The sequence below is a fragment of the Mercenaria mercenaria genome, chromosome 18 (genome assembly GCF_021730395.1).
Source record: "Mercenaria mercenaria strain notata chromosome 18, MADL_Memer_1, whole genome shotgun sequence".
NCBI classification, from domain to species: Eukaryota; Metazoa; Mollusca; class Bivalvia; order Venerida; family Veneridae; genus Mercenaria; species Mercenaria mercenaria.
In genome coordinates, this window is record NC_069378.1 from 57,118,857 (window position 1) to 57,146,035 (window position 27,179).

The 27,179-nt window shown below is 42.3% G+C and overlaps 1 protein-coding gene across 1 annotated transcript in view; it reads right to left on the reverse strand.

Annotated features, from left to right (window-relative positions):
• LOC123539405 (low-density lipoprotein receptor-related protein 2-like) overlaps positions 1 to 27,179 on the reverse strand; it is a 187,296-nt gene that overhangs the window by 44,105 nt on the left and 116,012 nt on the right. Inside the window, exons 55-67 of the mRNA XM_053529882.1 lie at positions 26,710 to 26,832; positions 14,331 to 14,462; positions 13,357 to 13,470; positions 12,550 to 12,684; positions 11,349 to 11,437; positions 9,735 to 9,912; positions 8,733 to 8,855; positions 6,343 to 6,465; positions 5,580 to 5,702; positions 4,753 to 4,884; positions 2,200 to 2,458; positions 1,199 to 1,330; positions 822 to 992 (exon numbers count right to left, since the gene is read on the reverse strand). Of these exons, the coding sequence (XP_053385857.1) occupies positions 822 to 992; positions 1,199 to 1,330; positions 2,200 to 2,458; positions 4,753 to 4,884; positions 5,580 to 5,702; positions 6,343 to 6,465; positions 8,733 to 8,855; positions 9,735 to 9,912; positions 11,349 to 11,437; positions 12,550 to 12,684; positions 13,357 to 13,470; positions 14,331 to 14,462; positions 26,710 to 26,832 (1,834 nt within the window). The remainder of the gene's footprint in view (positions 1 to 821; positions 993 to 1,198; positions 1,331 to 2,199; positions 2,459 to 4,752; positions 4,885 to 5,579; positions 5,703 to 6,342; positions 6,466 to 8,732; positions 8,856 to 9,734; positions 9,913 to 11,348; positions 11,438 to 12,549; positions 12,685 to 13,356; positions 13,471 to 14,330; positions 14,463 to 26,709; positions 26,833 to 27,179) is intronic.

Consider the following 27,179-nt stretch of genomic DNA (forward strand, 5'->3'; position numbering starts at 1 on the left):
GATAAAAGAGATTTTAGTAGACAGCAGTGGAGTCAGACAATGATACTTCGGTCATTTGTTTAAACAGTAACGCATACAAACCTATACATCGACGGCAATGACATTCAATAATGTTCTGTAGCGTTTCTGCGGTAATTTATTCATTATTTCCGTATTATTAAACCATTAAGCATCAGATCAGACACAGGTTAATGTTTTTTTTTTTGCAGAATAATAAATATAAAAACACATTTAGTTTGTCGTAAACTTTTTCGTAAATCCTCACGATAGCTTCCTGTTGGGCATGCGCACAGACAAATATTAAGTCATCAAAAGCAAATTGCCGACTGTCATTACGGATCTATTACTTTAAATATTATATAGGTCACAAACAGGCAAATAGTTTTCCCTGTATATGCTATATAAAACTGACATATTTTAAAGAGCTACCAAATACATGGCAGCCATTACGCGACTAGACCAGATGGCTCCCACGCTGGTTCCTTTACTTTAGTTAGGCATATAGCTTATTGCATCAATGTTAACTGATAAGTGGTACTGAAGTGTAATACAAATCATGGAAATATATAACGTAAAGATGAAATACTTGGAACAAAATAGGATTTCTTTGAAAGGTACAATATTAACGACATCCGAACAATGTACCGGTTTGAAAATACAATAATCCGGCAAAAACATGCTTAGGTAAAGTAAATAATATATAGCTGAAAACAAACCAAGAAACCAGTGTGTTCAAATATAAATTCAAAGACATCCATTATTTATATTTGCAAATACGATAAAAAAACAATTTATTGGTTAAAAGGAAAGTGTAAACTTACTCGATCCAGTCTAAATGTGCGTCCGCCCACCACAATCCGTTGGTCTCATAGTCCATTGTAAGCGCGTTGGGCCAGCCGAGTTTTCGTTTAATAACAATCTTTGGGTCCGACCCGTCTAGACCCATAGAACCAATGTAGGATTCTTTTGACCAGTCTGACCAATAGGCATAGCTGTAACAAATAAAACGCTGTTAACCAATGGGGATAGTCATTACAATTCAGATATATCTCTTCCAATTAGCATAGATTTGAAGAACAATCTGACAGTAACGAAGAAAGTACATTTGAAATTAAGAATTCTTAACACCTGTAAAACTAGAGTGGTATTATTTTTGATGCATCATTTGTGTGAATATATAACAATATTCAGTAAATACCCGGTAAATGGATTGAGAACCAGTGCACGTGGACGTCGCAGAATAGTTTTCTTCAATAAAGTTTTCACACTGGTTCCATTCAGCTCTGATACATACATTGCCACTCTTTTCGCATCGATCCAGTACAGCTTCCTGCAAAGATTATAAAAAAAAGTACAAAAATTATTACAGGTCAAGATCACACGAAAGGCGCAAAGGTCAAGTATGGTCTGGTCTTTTAAAATCCACAACAGCTCAATACATCCCAGATCAAGCTACTGTTATAATGACCCTAGGGCCTACAGTATACCTTCATTGTATTTTTTAATATTCTAAATATGGCTACAAGTGCTTCTGAAAGGAAGAATAATTTATTTACTGGGGTATGAATATAAATGAAAGTAGTTCAGGCAAATTATCAAATTAGATTTCTACTTAGTGCAGTGCGGATTTTGACAGTTCGTATTTAATCATAAAGTATCCGCATTTATACAAGAAATATGATTTACACAATAATTATACGTATTAAATTAACATTTGTATAGAATTTCTTCAAATGACATAACTTTAAGTACAAGGAATAAAGCAAACATATCTCGAATAAATTTATACCTAATATATTAGTTATAAACCAATAATGATAACCCTTTTAAGTATACACATTTACAATTGTATCATTTACCGTTCCCACATCCCTCTATGACGCAGATGAATTAAAATTAAGGTAAGCCTCACGAGAAATTTTGTTAATATTTTTTACTTACTAAATGACAGAAAGAATGCCAACAGGCAAGATAAAAATTCTCGGTTTGATTAAGTTTGTTCGTGAAAGGCAGTAAAACAATGTAACACCTCTAACGATCCCTTCTACCGGCTAAAGTGGAACTCTATGGAACCTCCTCCTCAAAGAGGACCGGAAGTAGTACTAGCAGATAACATATTTAAACTTTCAGTCTTACATATATTTGCTATGCTAAGAAATATAATTGAATTTCATGTGTTTTAATGCAGCAAATATTTACCTTCCCACCCAATCAATCGCAAGCCCTTCTGGAGACTTAATTCCATGGTCGATTACTGTCTCCGTTACTGACCCATTGATTGTCATTCTCTTTATCTGTTTCGCCGTCACGTCGGTGAAATACAACATGTTCTCGTCGTATAATATGTCCATAGCAACAGCGTTCCCGAAATCATCCGCTATTTTCTGGTAGCTTTTGCCGTCGGTGGTAATTTCTCGAATGTAGTAACGGTTTGTAAATATCAACCACGGTGTTATATCTGAAAATAAAACACGTTACGTAGTTCATGATAAACAAGAGCTCGTCGAACACGAAATGTGTCCCCCTTGCATTGATGCATTCAGTAATTGCACAAGAAACAGAAATTATTTGCTCACTGTAAACAAAAGTTCTATTGTTCTGGTTCAATGTGACATTGACCTTTGACCAATTGACCTCAAAATCAATAGGGGTCATCTGCTGGTCATGATCAACCCCCAAATTAAGTTTAGTGATCTTAGGCCCAAGCGTTCTTATGGTATTGTCCGGAAAGGGTTTAACTGTTCCGGTTCAATGTGACCTTGACCTTTAGCCTACTGACCTCAAAATAAATATGAGTCATTTACAGGTCATGATCAACCTCCCTATCAAGTTTCATGATCATAGGCCCAATCGTTCTCAAGTTATTATCTGGAAACGGTTTAAATGTTCCTGGTTACTGTAACCTTGACCTTTGAACTACTGACCTCAGAAACAAAAGGGATCATCTGCTGGTCAAAATGAATCTCTCTGTCATCTTTCATGACCCTTGGCCTAAGCGTTCTCAAGTTATCGTCTGGAAACCAGTTTACTGTTCCTGCCAATGTGACCTTGAACTTTGACATAATGACCTCAAAATCAATATGGGTCATCTGCTGGTCATGACCAATCTCCGTATCAATTTTCCTAATCCTAGGCCCAAGCGTTCTTGAGTTATCGCCCAGAAACCGTTTTACTGTTCCTGGTCACTGTGACCTTGACCTACTGACCTCTAAATCAATAGGGGTCACCTGGTGGTCATGATCAACCTCTCTATCAACTTTCACGATCCTAGGCTCAAGCGTTCTTCAGTTATCATCCGGAAATCGTTTAATTTTTCAGGGTCATTGTGACCTTGACCTTTGACATACAGATCTCAAAATCAATAGGGGTCACCTGCAGGTAATGACCAACCTTCCTATCAACTTTCATGATCCTAGGCCTAAGCGTTCTTGAGTTATCGTCCGGAAACGGATTGGTCTACATACAGACCGACCGACCGACCGACATCTGCAAAACACTATACCCCTCCTTCTTCGAAGGGGGGCAAAATTAAGCATGTTCAGCTATTGATGCTTGCCTTTGGTTTCATTGTAGGAGTCTAAGCCCTCCTATATATCTTCTAATGGACTTTTTCAATATGACATTTCAATTTTATCAGGCATGTATTTTGGAGAAGAGTTTTTCTTTAATCTTCCGTTGATTTCAAAATTTATGAATATAAGGATGTCATGTAACTTTTGCAGTGGCTGTGTGGTATAAGTTTTAGCACTGTTCGTATAAAAGGCAAAACTGACTTATTCAATATTTGCGCAAGCACAAAAATGGCAACTATTTTTGTAATGTTTGTAAATGCGCATATATAAAATAAAACTTTGTGATATCTGTTTATGAACAAAGTTTGATATTTGTATATATACAAATGGGTGGTACATATAGTTCTGCAACATTTTCTGATGAGAAGATTTTCGAATATTTGTATGTTCAACTTTTTATTCTACATTAGTTAGAAAATATTTTTACAATATGAATTTTTAATATGTACAAAAAAAAGATCGCAAACACGTTTGCATTATGTGTCGACAATATGCACACTATAATTGCAACGTTCCAAATGACAACCTGTCCGTTCACGATATCGCATTTGTATGTATGTTTAGATTTAATGTCTTTTTCAACATTTGTTCAGTATATAAACCACGGTGTCTAATTATAGAAGTGAGCACAATGACAGACTTTGCTGACACATTGGAATATCACGACCTAGACACGTGAAATGATACCCTGCCAAGTAACATTACAACAATTTGCCAATGTGAATACATGTTAGAGAATAACAATATGAATATATTATCATTAACATCTACAATACTAATATTCTTCCTATTTGAATAGTTTCCAATTAACTTTTACCCTACTAAACTTCTAAAATAGAGTGGTCCATCATTCAGTTTGGGCAGTACCATTTATTATTTAAAGAGATGTTTTACTGAAAATTTACTGACTGAATAGCGAACAATGCAGACCTTGATAAGCCTGCGTGGATGTGCAGGCTGTTCTTGGTCTGCACTGGTCGCAAAGGCAGAATCACAAAAGGCTAAAGGTTAATAACAATTACAAGCCAATTTTTACATGATTTCCATTGTATTAATGCCTTTGCACAGAGTTGTGCCTATTTCTAAATCAAGCAAATAACTAGAGCTTCAAGTAAAGACAATTACATGTATTCACAGGAACACGTCTAAATTCTAGAAAAAGAGTACAACTGAAACTTACTATCGATTCGTTTGCATGTCTTCCCATCTATGCGTTTCTTGTAACCCTTATTACATTTACACGTATAGCTTCCCTGAGTGTTTATACAAACTTGGCTGCAAACTCCAGGAATCGCCAGACACTCATTTATATCTGCAAAACAATTGTTCTTTTTTTAATTATACATGTATAAGTGTTAAACGAAGCTGTCTGTCATCATAACTGGAGTTACTGCCACTATGAATGCCAAATTACGTTATGTATAGATTCTTCTTGGCGTCAAAAGTGAAATGTTTCAATCTGCCTATACTGCACCTTACATATATGAGCCGTGCCATGAGAAAACCAACATAGTGGGTTTGCGACCAGCATTGATCCAGACCAGCCTGCGCATCTGCGCAGTCTGGTCAGGATCTCTGCTGTTCGCTTTCAAAGCCTGTTGGAATTAGAGAAACCATTAGCGAACAGGATGGATCCTGACCAGACTGCGCGGATGCGCAGGCTGGTCTGGATCCATGCTGGTCGCAAAGCCACTATGTTGGTTTTCCCATGACACGGCTCATATTACAATATATCCATTTTTGTAAATATTTTAGGTTCACGTGTTAATGAAAACTGTGAAATTTTGGTGACTTATAGGCCCGTTGGGCCGGGTATACGTGTATTACTGTATATATACGATATACACATGTAAAACTATTAAACTATTTACTTACTTTACTTTCTTCTATCATATTATATTAAATCATATCATAAATTTACAACGATCTGAAAATATTATATTCAACATTGGTTAAAAAAAACTGTTGACTTCGATTTAAGACTTGGATATAGTAAACATGATATACCCGTGCATGATATTTTATCATCCAGGAGTTTATATCCATTATTGCACTGACATGCATATCCGGATTTCAGATCAACGCATTTCTGGGAACATACTGACGTGTTCGAAAGACATTCATTTATACCTGCAAATAATTGAAATTTAATTGAAGATTTACGCAATATCCAATATTAAAACTATGTTTAACATCTATGCGAATAAACTTCTCACGTGGGGGCCTTCGTGGCCGAGTGGTTAATGTCGCTGACTTCAAATCACTTGCCCCTCATCGATGTGGGTTCGAACCTCACTCGGGGCGTTGAATTCTTCATGTGAGGAAGCCATCCAGCTGGCTTACGGAAGGTCGGTGGTTCTACCCAGGTGCCCGCTCGTGATGAAATAATGCACGGAGGGTCACCTGGGGTCTTCCTCCACCATTAAAGCTGGAAATTACGTGTAGACATTTCATACGATTTATTTCAAAATCTTAAGAACAGGTATATTTTGAACTGCAACAGCAGTGTCCAGGAAACAACTTTTAGTGTCTGTATATAGTACTGAAGGAGTTGCATATCTTTAAATAGAATTAATTTGAAAACGAGCCATGCAGAATAAAGCAGATGTTAAACAAGATTTTAACAAAATTTTGTACGAAATATATATGCGGTTTAAATTCCCTAAAAGTAAATGACAAAATATTTACCGTCAGTCCAATCTCAACGACTGCAGTAAGTTATAAAACTAAAACTTCATTCTCAACTTAAAACCAATTAATACAGTCTTACCACAAAGTTTCTCATCTGACCAATCACCGCAGTCGTTTTTCTCATCGCAAACAGCTGATTGGCTGATACATGTACCGTTATGGCACTGGAACTTGCCCTCGTCGCATTTGGCAGCTTTCTTTGCTACATGATATTTAAAATGTATACACTTAAATACGCGTATTTTACAAGTTAAAGCATAGCTAAAATTCCTTCTAGGGCACATCGATATAAATATAATATGAAATTAGGTGCTACCTAAAAGGCAGAGCTCCCTGAAAAATCACAGTGCCCCTTTGAAATTGAAGGAGTGGTGTTGGAATTGTCTGGAACTAAGGATTCGTTTAGGAAGTTTATGTTCTATTAGATCTATTAAAATTATAAGATCCGAAAATATGATTTTTCTAAATGCATGTTTTAGACTGCATCAAATTTAATTCTTGACATGTGAAATATTCGTAAGATATTCTGTATATAATTTAATGAAAGTTTGATATAAATTAAAATCTGCACCAAGATAAAGAATGTAAATGTTTGGCAATAAGGACTTAATGTAAAAAGTTAATGTTTCAATTCCAAAGTTAGTTGAAATTACAATTTATGTACTCCTGGAAATGACTATTGTAATTCTTTTAAATGTCATTATTGTCAAATTTTGGTTCTTTCTGAAAGGAAGAATGATTGTGTCTTCCTTTCAGTCAAAAATACTGCTATAATAGACGCCTGGTATGGGAAAATTACAATCATTTACATGACTGTACAGAGCTTGTTTTAAACCCAAATACTAGCAATTTTTAAAAGTTAATGATCAGAATTTTACCTGAGAAAAACAGAGTATGCCGAAATTCTTAAAAAACCCTGTTTATTTACTAAACTTCTAAGTAAACATTTCTATGGCTTTTTATGGTTAATCTTTTGGCACTATAAAACAGGGGCGGTAGTATGAACCTTTTTGATGTTTATTGATCATTGATCGCCAATAGTTTTTGTTTTTTAGGTAAACTCTGGTCAGTGTTAATGCTGCCCACATAAGTGGGACTTAACATTTGTTTGAATAAAATTGAAACTAAACTTGTTTTTAACGCTAATGGATGAAATATATGCGAACGGGGAGAAGATCATTATTTGCTTTTCACAGTTCAATGCCTGTATATTTTGATTCTAAAGCTGTTTTTGTTTTTAAAGTTATGTCTACTGACTACTGCACAAGCACTACACTGGAGCCTGACATCAAAACTAAACACTTGTTAAATTTCACATGAATGACTTTAGTTATACAATATTTTCAAAACTCATAATAATAGAAAAAAAACTGAAATAAAAAAAGGAATTGAAAAATTTTTTTTGTCTCGGTGAGATTCGAACTCATGACCTCTGGTTTTCAACGAGAACTCGCTAACCACTACACCAATGTGGAGTTATGACGTCATAATGACAAACATAAGTATATAATTATGATAAAGTTTGGTCATGGCAACGTGAGGAAAGTCGTTTCAAAATGAAAATATTGTATTTTATTTCTTTTTTCTTCGTACAAAATGTATTTAGCTCTAAATTTTTATTATCAAACGCGCATTTACACTTCTTATTCAATATTCAAAGCAGTAAGCGAGACACTTTTATCAACCGTAAACAGTAAGCGTCTACTGACGTCTTTACTGATTAATTACTATGTGCATAGAGCACATGAAAAAGTCCGAACAACACCGATTCCAAAAAAGTACCACGAATTTTCAACTCGATAGTATACACAGTTAGTTCTCTCTATTCTTTTTCTTGTTCATAAGTGTAACCGTAATGCGACGCTGTCGGCGCCGCTCCGCGGCGCCGGTAGCTCTACTATAATGATCATCTGGTAAAAGTTTGATTGCAATGTCTGTTTTAAATATTGGTCATCAGTGTGTGGAACCCCGGGATTGGACGCAAGGACAAGACCATTCCGAAACTGAAACTGCTTTATTTGATTAAACATCTAATTTTACAAGAGTATATTCACTGGCGTTGTACATTAGATTAACAAAAATATAGTTAGATATATACATAAAGGTATCAAACAATGAAACACGAGATGTTTGACAAAATTATTACAATGTAAATTACAACATTGCGTAAACGTCGGTCACACTATATAATAGAGTATACTCAGCGTGTCTTCCATATTCTATCTTATTGATATATTATATATATTCGCTTTACTTTTCCTGTTTTTTTTCTGTTTAACATCCTAATTAACTGTTAAAAAGAAGTGTTTACCAAAAAGATACTAGATCTTGATCAGACGGCTGATCATGATCTCAGTCCTGGCCAGCATGACAAAGGTTAACATGTTTAAACGCGGGTTGGGGCGGCCAACTTCACACTAAATAGAATATATAAGTTGCTGTACAAAAGCAGCGTAAAATATAACTTACAGCACATTGATTTTTTCTCATCTGAGAAGTCCAGACAATCGTCCTCTTTATCACAGACAAAATGCTTTGGAATACATATCTTGTTATCACACATAAACTCGTCTCCTTTGCATGTACGGTAATCTATAGAGAAAGAAATCTTGTTATCGTACATAAACACGTCTCCTTTGCATGTACGGTAATCTTATAAATCGTCCTATTTATCACAGTCAAAATGCTTTAGAAAACATATCTTGTTATCACACATAAACTCGTCTCCTTTGCATGTGCGGTAATCCATAGACAAAAAATAAATCGTCCTCTTTATCACAGACAAAATGCTTTGGGATCTTATCACACATAAACTCGTCTCCTTTGCATGTACGATAATCTATAGTCAAAAATAAATCGTCCTCTTTATCACAGACAAAATGCTTTGTTATCGTGCATAAACTCGTTCCCTTTACATGCACGGGTAATATATAGACGCAAATTGTCTCATAAACATGTTTGACAGCATCATGTGTTTGACAAATTTCTTACTATAATATAATCGAAATTCTATTCAGTGGAGCAGACCAAAGAACAATTGCTATGATCTTGATTTATACAATCGTATTTCAATAGTTTTAGCATGGTGAAATTTGTTAAGCTAACATTTAGAGATATCCAGTTGTCGGTTGTTTATTGTGTTCAAAATTGTTGCTTATAACCAAAAATTGAAGCTAAGCGATCATTATGCATGATTTTTCTATAATAAAACTATCCAGACAATTTTGAGCTAAAACTTTTAATCAAACGCGTTTTTTTTTTCAAAAAATACATCGCTGACACCAAGTCTCAAGAGGACTATAAAAGAAACTATCGCTATGTTATCTTTCGAATTAAAGATGACTTAATGTACATTTCTTTGGCTACCTCACTACTAGAACTTAATAGCAAAACAAGCTGTTGTAGCACAATTAAAATAGTGTTTCAGCCGAGTGTTCTATTGGCTGAATATGATTGTGAATTCATCCGTACCGCATTTTTCTCCTTCGTCAGAACCATCCGGACAATCGTGTACGTGGTCACAGCGAAACCTGTCAGGTATACACTCCCCGGAACTGCACTGGAACTCGGGAATGTCGGGATTGCATGCTGGGCGTGAGCAATCTCTCTCATCCTCGCCATCCGAACAATCCGCTGTTCCATCACATACCTTGGGAGAAATAAATTGTGAATTTGTTACAGTATTTGCTTCACATATTCTGATGATACAATTGTGTGCATTTTGTCAACGTGTGGCCACGTAATTCTTTAGAACGAGAAGGTAAATAATCGCAAAGCGATAACTTGTTCATTGAGAAAAAGTACCTGTGTTCTGGGAAGTCGACATATGACTGTGAACTTTAACTGTGTCGAAGTGACAAGAAACCGAACAAAAATAATTCACGAATAAACATGTAAACCTGGGATATAAAATGAAATTTTCAATATCAGCTAACGAGATATATGTCCATGCATATATACCTGCTTGCTGAACGTCAACATCAGCTAACGAAATATATGTCCATGCATATATACCTGTTTGCTGGACGTCAACATCAGCTAACGAAATATATGTCCATGCATAAATACCTGCTTGCTGGACATCAACATCAGCTAACGAAATACATGTCCATGCATATATACCTGATTGCTAAACGTCAACATCAGCTAACGAATTATATGTCCATGCATACGTCAACATCAGCTGACGAAATATATGTCCATGCATATATACCTGCTTGCTGAACATCAACATCAGCTAACGAAATACATGTCCATGCATACGTCAACATCAGCTGACGAAATATATGTCCATGCATATATACCTGCTTGCTGGACGTCAATATCAGCTGACGAAATATATGTTCATGCATATATACCTGTTTGCTGGACATCAATATCAGCTAAAGAAATATATGCCCATGCGTATATACCTAATACCTCCTTGCTGGACGTCAGTATCAGCTACTGAAATATTAGCCAATGCATCTATACACCTGCTTGCTGAACGTCTATGACAGCTAACAAAATATAAGCCAATGGACGAATACATGCTTGCTGGACGTCAATATCAACTAAATAAGATATTATGACATGAATACACATTGTTTGCTAGATAAACATGTAAAATGACAATGCCAAGCTATATGAGGTATTAATCCATAGGTATACGTAATATTCCATAAATACACTGACGAGATATGAAAACGCAACAAACATATGCCTAAATTAATATATTTTTTTCTACAAAAAACATCTCTTTGAAATGTTCAATACATACACATCTCGATACTCTATACCCACTGTGTTCAAATTTAATCAGCACAACAGACTGTAAAATTAACTCAATGGGAAAAAGAGTATCGAGATGTGTTTGTGTTGAACATTTCAAGGTGATGCTTTTAGTAGTAAAAATATATTCAGGGATATGTTTGTTGCGTTTTCATATCTCGTCAGCGTATAAACCTGTTTGCCGGATTATAATAATTCTAACTAACTTGGTATGATATAATAAAATTTCATTTTATATTATTTTTATTCAATGTATAATCAGATAAAACAGTGGCCCTGAACAAATTTTCAGATGTACAGAAATGCCTACTATACCTGTTTGGCGGATATACAGGGATAGCGCCCAAGTCTGCGGTTTGCTTCACAAGAAAAGGAATCCTTTTTGCATGTAGCTGTGTACGAATCTAAAACAAAAATGGTTAATTATTATAAATAGTGACCTAAATGCCACTTTAAGCATTATTTTTTTCAGACAGAAGATTATAACAAATATAAATACAGCTAAAATAAAGTATAAACTGCCAACAACTGGGCATGTAATCATGTTCATTTGCTATGGACGAACAAATTAATTAGGAGATAAATCTGTATTTAGGCGGTCGTAAAATGTCGCCACGTTCTGTGACTTCGCATTGCAATTTTCTCAAGTTATTTTTCACCAAGTCCAGTACAATAGAATTCCGCTTAAACTGATGTAAGGGACATGACGAATGATGTATATTACATTATCTCTCGTGGAAAGCCTCTTCCAAGTCCGCTTAGTTGCGTTCGAGTGAGTGAGTTGGGTTTTACGGCGAATCGACATAAAATGGTCATATATCGCCGAAAGTTGCTTTCGATGCTTTCAATTCATTATCAAACTGTTTTTCTTTGTTGTTGTTGTTGTTGTTACACAATCCGTGTGATTTTTGTGATAATAGTTGTTTATCGACATGAGATAACATTTGCTCATTTTGAGCGCCTTTACCTGATAATCTTGTGAAATAATATACACAAAAGGTGTAGACATCATACAATTAAATCCGAGCCCTGCCGATGAGCTACGTATAAGACAGTAAGTTAGGTGCCTATTTTTAAATGTATAATATAACAACTTGGGTATATACAATGTCTTGAAACTCGTTCGTTTTTCACTAATTCATGCTATGAAGTTGTAAAAAACAAACAGTCATGTGTTTGCAAAACACAATTATGCCCTGTATGTGTCAAATAAATGTTATTTTCAGTCTCAGTCAATGTAAAACTTGACTTAATGATCCTAAAACCAATAGCAGTTATCAGCTGGTCTTAGGCAAATGATTATTGCTGCGGGCCGCGACTCGGGGATACTGTTACCTTTACCTTTGACCTGCAGACCCTAAAACATTATGGGTAATTTACTACCAACAGACAATATCCAGAGTCACTAAAGGTCATAGAACTAAGCATACTGTAGTTATTCATTATAGAAAACATTACATAAAGTGGGATTTTATTAAAACTGCACTCGCAAAATGAAACATAGAAAAGGACATACCACAAGGAAGATTGTACTTTTCGTCACTCAGATCACCACAATCGTCAGACCCATCACAAACCCATGACACAGGAATACACTTGTTGTTGGAGCAACGGAACTGTTTATAGCCGCATGACATATTCTTGAAACTTGCTACAAATATTTGTTAAGGCTATATAATGTCAATTTCATTGGTGCAAAACCTATTTGCTTTTAGAAATAATTTCTGTGATTGGACTTTGACACTGCTTTCGTAAAAAACATACAAGAACACACATTATAACACTTTATATGTGTGATACACAATAAATGCAAAATAGCATGTGAATTTTTAAACTCCTTACATTAAAATCCAGAAATATCTATCAAAGATTACATTACATTGTCTAAAACATGATATCAAGGTTTTGTAAAAGCATCTGCCTATGTGACTGACGCTCCGGCCATTTAAAAATGCATTGCTCGCATAAAAGACGCTTTGGACCATACAAGACTATTGCCCAACGGCATGTAAATTACGCCCTGGGCCATATAAAACTGCAATGTTCATGTAAATAACGCTGCATTGTCCATGTTAATCATGCTCCGGGTCATAAAACTGCACTGTCCGTTAAAATGACCTTCCGGGTCATAAAACTGCACTGCCCGTTAAAATGACCATCCCGGTCATAAAACTGCACTGCCCGTTAAAATGACAAAACCGGGTCAAAAAAAATTGCACTGCCCGTTAAAATGACGCTCCGGGTCATAAAACTGCACAGCCCGGTAAAATGACAAAAGATTATGGATAACATTTTTAAAATCACAAAACTCATTCATACTCACTGCAGTTTGCCTCGTCTTGTTGTCCCTGGATACCGTTACAGTCTGGTTCACCATCACACAACCATGACTTTGGTATACACTTTGCAGAGGAAGGACTGCTACAGGCATATTCATCTAAAAAATTCAACATAAAACATATTTTTTAAAAGCTTTTAAGCATTCTCACAACACTACAGTAAATATCATACCTGGAAATAAATGCTACAACAAAAGTTATCTAAAAGGTTTAACACTGTATAAATACGTGGACTACTCACCTAGTATTTTTATTTACGTCGCCTTGTAAGCATGGGGACTGAGTGAGGATTTGGTCACAATATTAACCAATTGCAAATTATGCTCTCCAGTGGCGTTCAAAGCCTTTATTTCTGTGTTCTATCCTTTTCATTATTTAGCCTATGTATTTTTATGTACATGTTTATAATCTACACCATCAATCTATACCCACACTGCTGTAGGCCTTCCTTTTGGGGAAGCTGCATCTTTTTTAAGATGACTTCCGTTAGAACCGTCTCCCATATACAACGTCAAATTTTTCATTAAAGGTATACAGATCCAAATTTCATACTTAAAAACATGAACAATTACTTTATATAGTTTATGTTAGCATAAAATTAACAAGTTTTTATGTATTAACAGAATTATGTATTAGGTTTAAAATGGTTCGTACTGTATACATGTATATATAAACACAGTATAAATGTGTACCAGCACTAAAAAGAACTGGCTGCCTTTCTTAACAATCAACTGTTACTGTTTGACATGCAGTTACGATTGTAACTCGTATATGCAGACTTAATTTTTATATTAAGTAACGTTAAATATATTTGATAACGATTTTATACATTTGAAATAAATATCTAAATATAAAATATTTTAGTGAAAGATAGCCTTTGAATATTTTAATATACTGTTAAATTTCCTTTTTCACGATTTAATTAGATATTAATTTTTATAAGAATCAAAGACAAAACCTTTTCCACAATTATGTTGATTGCAGTAGACGCCAACTTCATCTGCACCGTCCCCACGGTCGTCATCCCCGCCCCACAACGGTGGTCTCCTTATACATTTCGTATTGGACAACTTTTTTGGGGTAGCAATTACTGTGGGTTGAAGCGAATTATTTGGGATCCGTAATGACACTTCGGAATTTTGGAGTACTTTCTAATTCGATTTGCTCATTGCAGAGAGGGGCTTTGCGCATGTCGGAGTGAATATCATTGGATGGCCAGAATCCAATTATGCATTCCGCGACATAGTGTATCTTGTATAATACTACACTGACTAAGGTCTAAGGTTGTTTAGGCAGGGGTACATAATATTACGATTTTATAGATTCTTTCATTTAATGCTGCATCCCAATTACCGAGTCTGAAGTTTATACAGCGACTCAGGTCCGTGAGTCCATGACTTAATAGGCTTTCGGCATTCCTCGGACATAACGTAGTCAACAGTCACAAGATCAAGACTCCCAAAGGGGTATAGCAATTAGTATTCATGCAACAACATCATCGGGCGTGAGTTGGCGTACAGCAGTAGCAGCGTAGGGCATTAAATGCTGCTATGCCAGCAGTTATAGCAGTAATCTCCTATGCCAGAGTTTCAGCTTCACGCCCGTGCCAAGTTTAAGCAGTTATGGTCGCTACTGCTAGCATTACAGCAGTTAATAAGCTGTTTACTAGTTGATGAGTTGCTGACTCAAGTTTTTGTGTAATAAACTTCACTTCTTGCAATATACATCCTCAAGTAATCCCTTATTAGTTCAGTCAGTGCATCTAATGTTTCTTTTGTACTGTTATTTCAAGCCAAAAGGGAGAGGGGTGCACACTGCCCCTTCCCCCTAACCTCCCTTCTTGTTTCTACGCTAGGTAAGTAGTTTCGTGGTGATGTATCCCTGATTTGCTCGTTATGAAATGAAGTGAAACGCGCGCTTTTCTAGATAGGTACATGTATGATCAATTATGTTTCTAAATAAAAGGAGTACGTCTATTTAAGGCATTTATTCAATGAGTTTTTAAGTTTGACGTGAGATAGGAATAATATTAAAACAGTTGCTTCTGTGGAATCGATCGGTCTCCGAAAGACACTAACTAGGTTTTAGGACTCCATCTTCGCATTATTTTGTAGTGTGTGCGTGTCGCGCGCGCGCTTGGTGTTGTGTGTTCGGATTACGTCTTTTGCAACATTGTTCAGTAAAGAGGGGTGTCTACTGTACCCAACTACACTGTGAGCACGCCCAACTTAACTGCTTGCTCTTGGAATATCCGGCCCGTAGGACATGGCATGATTTCCCACTCGTTCACATTATAGGGACGGCTGACCAGACCTGCACTTATATTAAAGCGGAAGCTGCTAGTACATTTTTTCTCTTGGGATGACGCTGCAGGGATCGAACACGACCACCGCTTCTCGTGAGCGGACGCTCTACCCTAAGCTGGGAGGTTCTTATCGATCATTTAGATATGGTAAAGCGAATGTTTGGGGGTCCCCAGCTCCGCCCCAGACCTTGAGTTTTGGATCGGACCGGGTGGCCATTGTAGAGAGGGTTGTCCCCCACCAGGCACGGGTGGCCGCCATTCCGGGAAAACTCTTGTTTGGGAGAAACCCGGGTCGAGGTGTGAGGCGGGGGTGGGTCGGGGGTGGCCTAAAATCGTTCCAGCAGTTAATAGGAGGTCCCTATGGGATCCTGAGTTTGGGTTGAGACCGGGTGGCCGTTGTAGAGGGTGACGGTTTATGGGTGGCCAGCATAGTGGCTATTCCGGGAAAACTCTTGTTTACTCGTGAGCGGGTCTCAAAGTTGGGTTTAGGTCATTGTCGGAATTTTTCGTTTTCTTCAGTTTGGGCGCCCCCAGCTCCGCCCCAGACCTTGAGTTTTGGATCGGACCGGGTGGCCATTGTAGAGAGGGTTGTCCCCAGGCACGGGTGGCCGCCATTCCGGGAAAACTCTTGTTTGGGAGAAACTCGGGTCGGGTGTGGGCGGGGGTGGCCTAAAATCGTTCCAGCAGTTAATAGGAGGTCCCTATGGGATCCTGAGTTTGGGTTGAGACCGGGTGGCCGTTGTAGAGGGTGACGGTTTATCGGTGGCCAGCATAGTGGCTATTCCGGGAAAACTCTTGTTTACTCGTGAGCGGGTCTCAAAGTTGGTTTTAGGTCATTTTCGGAATTTTTCATTTTCTTCAGTTTGGGCGCCCCCAGCTCCGCCCCAGACCTTGAGTTTTGGATCGGACCGGGTGGCCATTGTAGAGAGGGTTGTCCCCCACCAGGCACGGGTGGCCGCCATTCCGGGAAAACTCTTGTTTGGGAGAAACCCGGGTCGAGGTGTGAGGCGGGGGTGGGTCGGGGGTGGCCTAAAATCGTTCAGCAGTTAATAGGAGGTCCCTATGGGATCCTGAGTTTGGGTTGAGACCGGGTGGCCGTTGTAGAGGGTGACGGTTTATGGGTGGCCAGCATAGTGGCTATTCCGGGAAAACTCTTGTTTACTCGTGAGCGGGTCTCAAGGTTGGTTTTAGGTCATTTTCGGAATTTTTCATTTTCTTCAGTTTGGGCGCCCCAGCTCCGCCCCAGACCTTGAGTTTTGGATCGGACCGGGTGGCCATTGTAGAGAGGGTTGTAGGCACGGGTGGCCGCCATTCCGGGAAAACTCTTGTTTGGGAGAAACCCGGGTCGAGGTGTGAGGCGGGGGTGGGTCGGGGGTGGCCTAAAATCGTTCCAGCAGTTAATAGGAGGTCCCTATGGGATCCTGAGTTTGGGTTGAGACCGGGTGGCCGTTGTAGAGGGTGACGGTTTATGGGTGGCCAGCATAGTGGCTATTCCGGGAAAACTCTTGTTTACTCGTGAGCGGGTCTCAAAGTTGGTTTTAGGTCATTTTCGGAATTTTTCATTTTCTTCAGTTTGGGCGCCCCCAGCTCCGCCCCAGACCTTGAGTTTTGGATCGGACCGGGTGGCCATTGTAGAGAGGGTTGTCCCCCACCAGGCACGGGTGGCCGCCATTCCGGGAAAACTCTTGTTTGGGAGAAACCCGGGTCGAGGTGTGAGGCGGGGGTGGCCTAAAATCGTTCCAGCAGTTAATAGGAGGTCCCTATGGGATCCTGAGTTTGGGTTGAGACCGGGTGGCCGTTGTAGAGGGTGACGGTTTATCGGTGGCCAGCATAGTGGCTATTCCGGGAAAACTCTTGTTTACTCGTGAGCGGGTCTCAAGGTTGGTTTTAGGTCATTTTCGGAATTTTTCATTTTCTTCAGTTTGGGCGCCCCAGCTCCGCCCCAGACCTTGAGTTTTGGATCGGACCGGGTGGCCATTGTAGAGAGGGTTGTCCCCCACCAGGCACGGGTGGCCGCATTCCGGGAAAACTCTTGTTTGGGAGAAACCCGGGTCGAGGTGTGAGGCGGGGGTGGGTCGGGGGTGGCCTAAAATCGTTCAGCAGTTAATAGGAGGTCCCTATGGGATCCTGAGTTTGGGTTGAGACCGGGTGGCCGTTGTAGAGGGTGACGGTTTATGGGTGGCCAGCATAGTGGCTATTCCGGGAAAACTCTTGTTTACTCGTGAGCGGGTCTCAAAGTTGGTTTTAGGTCATTTTCGGAATTTTTCATTTTCTTCAGTTTGGGCGCCCCAGCTCCGCCCCAGACCTTGAGTTTTGGATCGGACCGGGTGGCCATTGTAGAGAGGGTTGTAGGCACGGGTGGCCGCCATTCCGGGAAAACTCTTGTTTGGGAGAAACCCGGGTCGAGGTGTGTGAGCGGGGGGTGGGTCGGGGTGGGCCTAAAATCGTTCCAGCAGTTAATAGGAGGTCCCTATGGGATCCTGAGTTTGGGTTGAGACCGGGTGGCCGTTGTAGAGGGTGACGGTTTATGGGTGGCCAGCATAGTGGCTATTCCGGGAAAACTCTTGTTTACTCGTGAGCGGGTCTCAAAGTTGGTTTTAGGTCATTTTCGGAATTTTTCATTTTCTTCAGTTTGGGCGCCCCCAGCTCCGCCCCAGACCTTGAGTTTTGGATCGGACCGGGTGGCCATTGTAGAGAGGGTTGTCCCCCACCAGGCACGGGTGGCCGCCATTCCGGGAAAACTCTTGTTTGGGAGAAACCCGGGTCGAGGTGTGAGGCGGGGGTGGGTCGGGGGTGGCCTAAAATCGTTCCAGCAGTTATAGGAGGTCCCTATGGGATCCTGAGTTTGGGTTGAGACCGGGTGGCCGTTGTAGATGGTGACGGTTTATGGGTGGCCAGCATAGTGGCTATTCCGGGAAAACTCTTGTTTACTCGTGAGCGGGTCTCAAAGTTGGTTTTAGGTCATTTTCGGAATTTTTCATTTTCTTCAGTTTGGGCGCCCCCAGCTCCGCCCAGACCTTGAGTTTTGGATCGGACCGGGTGGCCATTGTAGAGAGGGTTGTCCCCCACCAGGCACGGGTGGCCGCCATTCCGGGAAAACTCTTGTTTGGGAGAAACCCGGGTCGAGGTGTGAGGCGGGGGTGGGTCGGGGGTGGCCTAAAATCGTTCCAGCAGTTAATAGGAGGTCCCTATGGGATCCTGAGTTTGGGTTGAGACCGGGTGGCCGTTGTAGAGGGTGACGGTTTATGGGTGGCCAGCATAGTGGCTATTCCGGGAATACTCTTGTTTACTCGTGAGCGGGTCTCAAAGTTGGTTTTAGGTCATTTTCGGAATTTTTCATTTTCTTCAGTTTGGGCGCCCCCAGCTCCGCCCCAGACCTTGAGTTTTGGATCGGACCGGGTGGCCATTGTAGAGAGGGTTGTCCCCACCAGGCACGGGTGGCCGCCATTCCGGGAAAACTCTTGTTTGGGAGAAACCCGGGTCGAGGTGCGAGGCGGGGGTGGGTCGGGGGTGGCCTAAAATCGTTCCAGCAGTTAATAGGAGGTCCCTATGGGATCCTGAGTTTGGGTTGAGACCGGGTGGCCGTTGTAGAGGGTGACGGTTTATGGGTGGCCAGCATAGTGGCTATTCCGGGAAAACTCTTGTTTACTCGTGAGCGGGTCTCAAAGTTGGTTTTAGGTCATTTTCGGAATTTTTCATTTTCTTCAGTTTGGGCGCCCCCAGCTCCGCCCCAGACCTTGAGTTTTGGATCGGACCGGGTGGCCATTGTAGAGAGGGTTGTCCCCCACCAGGCACGGGTGGCCGCCATTCCGGGAAAACTCTTGTTTGGGAGAAACCCGGGTCGAGGTGTGAGGCGGGGGTGGGTCGGGGGTGGCCTAAAATCGTTCCAGCAGTTAATAGGAGGTCCCTATGGGATCCTGAGTTTGGGTTGAGACCGGGTGGCCGTTGTAGAGGGTGACGGTTTATGGGTGGCCAGCATAGTGGCTTTTCCCGGAAAACTCTTGTTTACTCGTGAGCGGGTCTCAAAGTTGGTTTTAGGTCATTTTCGGAATTTTTCATTTTCTTCAGTTTGGGCGCCCCCAGCTCCGCCCCAGACCTTGAGTTTTGGATCGGACCGGGTGGCCATTGTAGAGAGGGTTGTCCCCCACCAGGCACGGGTGGCCGCCATTCCGGGAAAACTCTTGTTTGGGAGAAACCCGGGTCGAGGTGTGAGGCGGGGGTGGGTCGGGGGTGGCCTAAAATCGTTCCAGCAGTTAATAGGAGGTCCCTATGGGATCCTGAGTTTGGGTTGAGACCGGGGGCCGTTGTAGAGGGTGACGGTTTATGGGTGGCCAGCATAGTGGCTATTCCGGGAAAACTCTTGTTTACTCGTGAGCGGGTCTCAAAGTTGGTTTTAGGTCATTTTCGGAATTTTTCATTTTCTTCAGTTTGGGCGCCCCCAGCTCCGCCCCAGACCTTGAGTTTTGGATCGGACCGGGTGGCCATTGTAGAGAGGGTTGTCCCCCACCAGGCACGGGTGGCCGCCATTCCGGGAAAACTCTTGTTTGGGAGAAACCCGGGTCGAGGTGTGAGGCGGGGGTGGGTCGGGGTGGCCTAAAATCGTTCCAGCAGTTATTAGGAGGTCCCTATGGGATCCTGAGTTTGGGTTGAGACCGGGTGGCCGCTGTAGAGGTGACGGTTTATGGGTGGCCAGCATAGTGGCTTTTCCGGGAAAACTCTTGTTTACTCGTGAGCGGGTCTCAAAGTTGGTTTTAGGTCATTTTCGGAATTTTTCATTTTCTTCAGTTTGGGCGCCCCCAGCTCCGCCCCAGACCTTGAGTTTTGGATCGGACCGGGTGGCCATTGTAGAGAGGGTTGTCCCCCACTAGGCACGGGTGGCCGCCATTCCGGGAAAACTCTTGTTTGGGAGAAACCCGGGTCGAGGTGTGAGGCGGGGGTGGGTCGGGGGTGGCCTAAAATCGTTCCAGCAGTTAATAGGAGGTCCCTATGGGATCCTGAGTTTGGGTTGAGACCGGGTGGCCGTTTTTAGAGGGTGACGGTTTATGGGTGGCCAGCATAGTGGCTATTCCGGGAAAACTCTTGTTTACTCGTGAGCGGGTCTCAAAGTTGGTTTTAGGTCATTTTCGGAATTTTTCATTTTCTTCAGTTTGGGCGCCCCCAGCTCCGCCCCAGACCTTGAGTTTTGGCTCGGACCGGGTGGCCATTGTAGAGAGGGTTGTCCCCCACCAGGCACGGGTAGCCGCCATTCCGGGAAAACTCTTGTTTGGGAGAAACCCGGGACGAGGTGTGAGGCGGGGGTGGGTCGGGGGTGGCCTGAAATCGTTCCAGCAGTTAATAGGAGGTCCCTATGGGATCCTGAGTTTGGGTTGAGACCGGGTGGCCGTTGTAGAGGGTGACGGTTTATGGGTGGCCAGCATAGTGGCTATTCCGGGAAAACTCTTGTTTACTCGTGAGCGGGTCTCAAAGTTGGTTTTAGGTCATTTTCGGAATTTTTCATTTTCTTCAGTTTGGGCGCCCCCAGCTCCGCCCCAGACCTTGAGTTCTGGATCGGACCGGGTGGCCATTGTAGAGAGGGTTGTCCCCCACCAGGCACGGGTGCCGCCATTCCGGGAAAACTCTTGTTTGGGAGAAACCCGGGTCGAGGTGTGAGGCGGGGGTGGGTCGGGGGTGGCCTAAAATCGTTCCAGCAGTTAATAGGAGGTCCCTATGGATCCTGAGTTTGGGTTGAGACGGGGGCCGTTGTAGAGGGTGACGGTTTATGGGTGGCCAGCATAGTGGCTATTCCGGGAATACTCTTGTTTACTCGTGAGCGGGTCTCAAAGTTGGTTTTAGGTCATTTTCGGAATTTTTCATTTTCTTCAGTTTGGGCGCCCCCAGCTCCGCCCCAGACCTTGAGTTTTGGATCGGACGGGTGGCCATTGTAGAGAGGGTTGTCCCCCACCAGGCACGGGTGGCCGCCATTCCGGGAAAACTCTTGTTTGGGAGAAACCCGGGTCGAGGTGTGAGGCGGGGGTGGGTCGGGGGTGGCCTAAAATCGTTCCAGCAGTTAATAGGAGGTCCCTATGGGATCCTGAGTTTGGGTTGAGACCGGGTGGCCGTTGTAGAGGGTGACGGTTTATGGGTGGCCAGCATAGTGGCTATTCCGGGAAAACTCTTGTTTACTCGTGAGCGGGTCTCAAAGTTGGTTTTAGGTCATTTTCGGAATTTTTCATTTTCTTCAGTTTGGGCGCCCCCAGCTCCGCCCCAGACCTTGAGTTTTGGATCGGACCGGGTGGCCATTGTAGAGAGGGTTGTCCCCACCAGGCACGGGTGGCCGCCATTCCGGGAAAACTCTTGTTTGGGAGAAACCCGGGTCGAGGTGTGAGCGGGGGTGGGTCGGGGGTGGCCTAAAATCGTTCCAGCAGTTAATAGGAGGTCCCTATGGGATCCTGAGTTTGGGTTGAGACCGGGTGGCCGTTGTAGAGGGTGACGGTTTATGGGTGGCCAGCATAGTGGCTATTCCGGGAAACTCTTGTTTACTCGTGAGCGGGTCTAAAATTGGTTTTAGGTCATTTTCGGAATTTTTCATTTTCTTCAGTTTGGGCGCCCCCAGCTCCGCCCCAGACCTTGAGTTTTGGATCGGACCGGATGGCAATTGTAGAGAGGGTTGTCCCGCACCAGGCACGGGTGGCCGCCATTCCGGGAAAACTCTTGTTTGGGAGAAACCCGGGTCGAGGTGTGAGGCGGGGGTGGGTCGGGGGTGGCCTAAAATCGTTCCAGCAGTTATTAGGAGGTCCCTATGGGATCCTGAGTTTGGGTTGAGACCGGGTGGCCGTTGTAGAGGGTGACGGTTTATGGGTGGCCGGCATAGTGGCTATTCCGGGAAAACTCTTGTTTACTCGTGAGCGGGTCTCAAAGTTGGTTTTAGGTCATTTTCGGAATTTTTCATTTTCTTCAGTTTGGGCGCCCCCAGCTCCGCCCCAGACCTTGAGTTTTGGATCGGACCGGGTGGCCATTGTAGAGAGGGTTGTCCCCCACCAGGCACGGGTGGCCGCCATTCCGGGAAAACTCTTGTTTGGGAGAAACCCGGGTCGAGGTGTGAGGCGGGGGTGGGTCGGGGGTGGCCTAAAATCGTTCCAGCAGTTAATAGGAGGTCCCTATGGGATCCTGAGTTTGGGTTGAGACCGGGTGGCCGTTGTAGAGGGTGACGGTTTATGGGTGGCCAGCATAGTGGCTATTCCGGGAATACTCTTGTTTACTCGTGAGCGGGTCTCAAAGTTGGTTTTAGGTCATTTTCGGAATTTTTCATTTTCTTCAGTTTGGGCGCCCCCAGCTCCGCCCCAGACCTTGAGTTTTGGATCGGACCGGGTGGCCATTGTAGAGAGGGTTGTCCCCCACCAGGCACGGGTGGCCGCCATTCCGGGAAAACTCTTGTTTGGGAGAAACCCGGGTCGAGGTGCGAGGCGGGGGTGGGTCGGGGGTGGCCTAAAATCGTTCCAGCAGTTAATAGGAGGTCCCTATGGGATCCTGAGTTTGGGTTGAGACCGGGTGGCCGTTGTAGAGGGTGACGGTTTATGGGTGGCCAGCATAGTGGCTATTCCGGGAAAACTCTTGTTTACTCGTGAGCGGGTCTCAAAGTTGGTTTTAGGTCATTTTCGGAATTTTTCATTTTCTTCAGTTTGGGCGCCCCCAGCTCCGCCCCAGACCTTGAGTTTTGGATCGGACCGGGTGGCCATTGTAGAGAGGGTTGTCCCCCACCAGGCACGGGTGGCCGCCATTCCGGGAAAACTCTTGTTTGGGAGAAACCCGGGTCGAGGTGTGAGGCGGGGATGGGTCGGGGGTGGCCTAAAATCGTTCCAGCAGTTAATAGGAGGTCCCTATGGGATCCTGAGTTTGGGTTGAGACCGGGTGGCCGTTGTAGAGGGTGACGGTTTATGGGTGGCCAGCATAGTGGCTATTCCGAGAAAACTCTTGTTTACTCGTGAGCGGGTCTCAAAGTTGGTTTTAGGTCATTTTCGGAATTTTTCATTTTCTTCAGTTTGGGCGCCCCCAGCTCCGCCCCAGACCTTGAGTTTTGGATCGGACCGGGTGGCCATTGTAGAGAGGGTTGTCCCCCACCAGGCACGGGTGGCCGCCATTCCGGGAAAACTCTTGTTTGGGAGAAACCCGGGTCGAGGTGTGAGGCGGGGGTGGGTCGGGGGTGGCCTAAAATCGTTCCAGCAGTTAATAGGAGGTCCCTATGGGATCCTGAGTTTGGGTTGAGACCGGGTGGCCGTTGTAGAGGGTGACGGTTTATGGGTGGCCAGCATAGTGGCTATTCCGGGAAAACTCTTGTTTACTCGTGAGCGGGTCTCAAAGTTGGTTTTAGGTCATTTTCGGAATTTTTCATTTTCTTCAGTTTGGGCGCCCCCAGCTCCGCCCCAGACCTTGAGTTTTGGATCGGACCGGGTGGCCATTGTAGAGAGGGTTGTCCCCCACCAGGCACGGGTGGCCGCCATTCCGGGAAAACTCTTGTTTGGGAGAAACCCGGGTCGAGGTGGGGCGTTGTTTCCAAGGATAACTCTTGTTTTTAGGAACTCGGGGCTGAATTCCGCTTGAGTGGTTTTCTTTCAGCAGTAAATACACCAGAAATATATTCGAGACTGGTAAATTGCTCTCGTTTGCCGTAACAGGAGCCTTGCTTTTTGCTGTCATAAACATTTTACTGCTAGCAGTAAGAGGAGCCTTGTAAACATTTAATCGCTGGAAGTTACATGTAAAAAAAAGCTGGTATACTGGTCTTATAAACCATTTGACTGCTGCCAGTAACACAGAGAAAACTCTAAAACTGCTTTCATTGGTCATTTCACTGCTGGAAGTGACATGCTCTCATTACGGTGTCCCGTTTGGACAATCGCGACATTTTATTGAATCCTAAATCGCGATGTACGATAGTACGATGACGAAAACGCGATAGTGCGATGGCACAATGATGAAACAACGTTGGTACGATGGTGAAAACGCGATGACACGATGATGAAATCGCAATGATACGATGGTGAAATGTCGATGTAATATCGCGTTTTCACCATCGTATCATCGTAGCATCGCGTTTTCACCATCATATCATCGTACCATTGCGTTTTCATCATCGTACCATTGCGTTTTCGCCATCGTGCCATCGCATTTTCATCATCGTACCATCGCATTATCACCATCGTACCATCGCGTTTTCACCATCGTGTCATCGCGTTTTCACCGGTGGTCATGCGCAGTGGTACAGTTTATGTGTCAGTAAAATACAGGCTTGATACAATTTCATTTTCACATTGCACTATATAACTTCTACATCCTAACAAGAATAAGATGAGTTTGAATAATATCATGTGACTATTACACCCAGCTTTTTATTTACTTTCATGCATACATAAAATACAAAGGACGTGGCCTTGAAGGTTTTACACAGTTTTAATGAACTGAGCACTGAACATTTTGTAAAACATATTGCAAAACAGCAGAATCTAAATGGTAAATTTCTTCTCACAAAGTACATCGAGATACATTCATCTATTGTTGACAAAAGTGCAAGTGCATGGGACTACGCATTTCCAGCCGGAAGGCGATGGTACGATGGTGAAAACGCGATGGTACGATGGTGAAACCACGATGGTACGATGATGATAACGCGATGGCACGATGGTGAAAACGTGATGGTACGATGATGAAACCACGATGGCACGATGGTACGATGATGACAACGCGGTGGCACGATGGTGCGATGGTGAAAACCCGGTGGTACGATGGTGAAAACGCGATATTACATCGACATTTCACCATCGTACCATCGCGATTTAATCATTGTGCCATCGCGTTTTCATCATCGTACCATCGTTGTTTCATCATCGTGCCATCGCGCCATTGCCTTTTCGTCATCGTATCATCGTGCATCGCGGTTTAGAATTAAATAATAAGTCACGACGGGAGAGACTTTTAAACCATTTAACTGCTGGTATTACATAGTTTGTAGGAGAATTTAAGGGCAAATGGGACAATTTCCTTGATAGGGCAAAAACTTTTCCTACGGGCAGAATCTCTTTAAACTTTGTATACTTACTGAGAATCAAGTTTAGAACAAAAATATGTATTAAAATCATAGGTATCCAGGCTTGATCCTGAATTTTCTGCCCTTGAAAGTCAGTTTCAAGGGCAGATAATTCATGATAGAAATAGATTAAGAACGCTTCAATGATCTTTAAACGGTACGGACAAATGTATAAGCGAGAAGGGCAGGTTTTACGGCCTATTACACATCTGAAGGAAACTTGTAAAACTGATTTTAATAACACAATTTAACTGCTGGCAGTATTATATGTAGGACACTGACAAAATAAATACCTTATGCCATTCTAATCATCTGGTAATACAGCTTTATTAACTGTTATAATTGCTGGCAGTAGTAGCAGTTAACTGGTGCTAGTAAACACGATCAACTGCTGTAACTAGTGGTAGTTAACTGCGACAGGCAATAAACTGCTGTTACTGCTGGCAGTAGCAGCAGTTAACTGCTGTAACTGCTGGCAGTAGGAGCAGTTGACTGCTGCTATTGCCAGCAGTTACAGCAGTTAACTGCTCCTACTGCTGCTACTGCTGTACTGCCAACTTCACGCCGATCTAACAATCGGACGAGGAATTAACCTTGAAAATTAATTGGTAAACATTTACACTGACTGATATATGAAATCATTTCATGAATGACAGACTGATTGTCTGGAATCTCGGGCAGACGGATGAACGGACGGACGGATGGACTGACATTCTGATCCACCCTTTAAATAAACTCGTTTTGTTACAGAGAAAAAGTCATAATATCTTGTTGACAAGTATATCTTAGAAAAACATATTACCTCTATTTGGACGATATATGGATTTTCGTACATTTTGCGCCGTTTTCACTCTAAAGAAGGCTGCGATTATACGCTTCTTTTATTAACCGAGTAAATAGTTTACAGATACTATTTTGTTTTGCTTTTTTTTAATGTCCCTGTATTTTCCAAATAACTTGTTAAACACTCACGGCAATTCGTCTCATCTGATCTTAGTCCATCTCTGCAGTCATCGACGCCATTACACTTCAGTGCGTTATCGATGCATCTTCGATTATCACACTGAAACATTCCCTCTTTGCACGCACGGGACACTGTGGTGAAAACAAGAGCTATCACTGAAGCTGATTAATATTCAACCAGCTTGGCTTTGTCAGAGTGAATTTTTTTTTTACTTAAAGTCAAAAGTTACTTTACAAAATGTTAAAAGAATAATGAAAAAGGGACAGTGATAACATTATGCGCAGGCAGGGTTACTGGATACCTGTGCAAGTCATTTCTACTTATTGCAGTTTATCATTGATTTAATAACATGTAATTTTCTCAGTATAAAAAAAATATTCAAAAGTAAATAGTAAGAAGAGGGAGAAATTTTATTTTTTAGGATTTGATCATAAAAAGTAAAAAACAAAGGACTTTAAACAAAATGCAATCGCCTGAA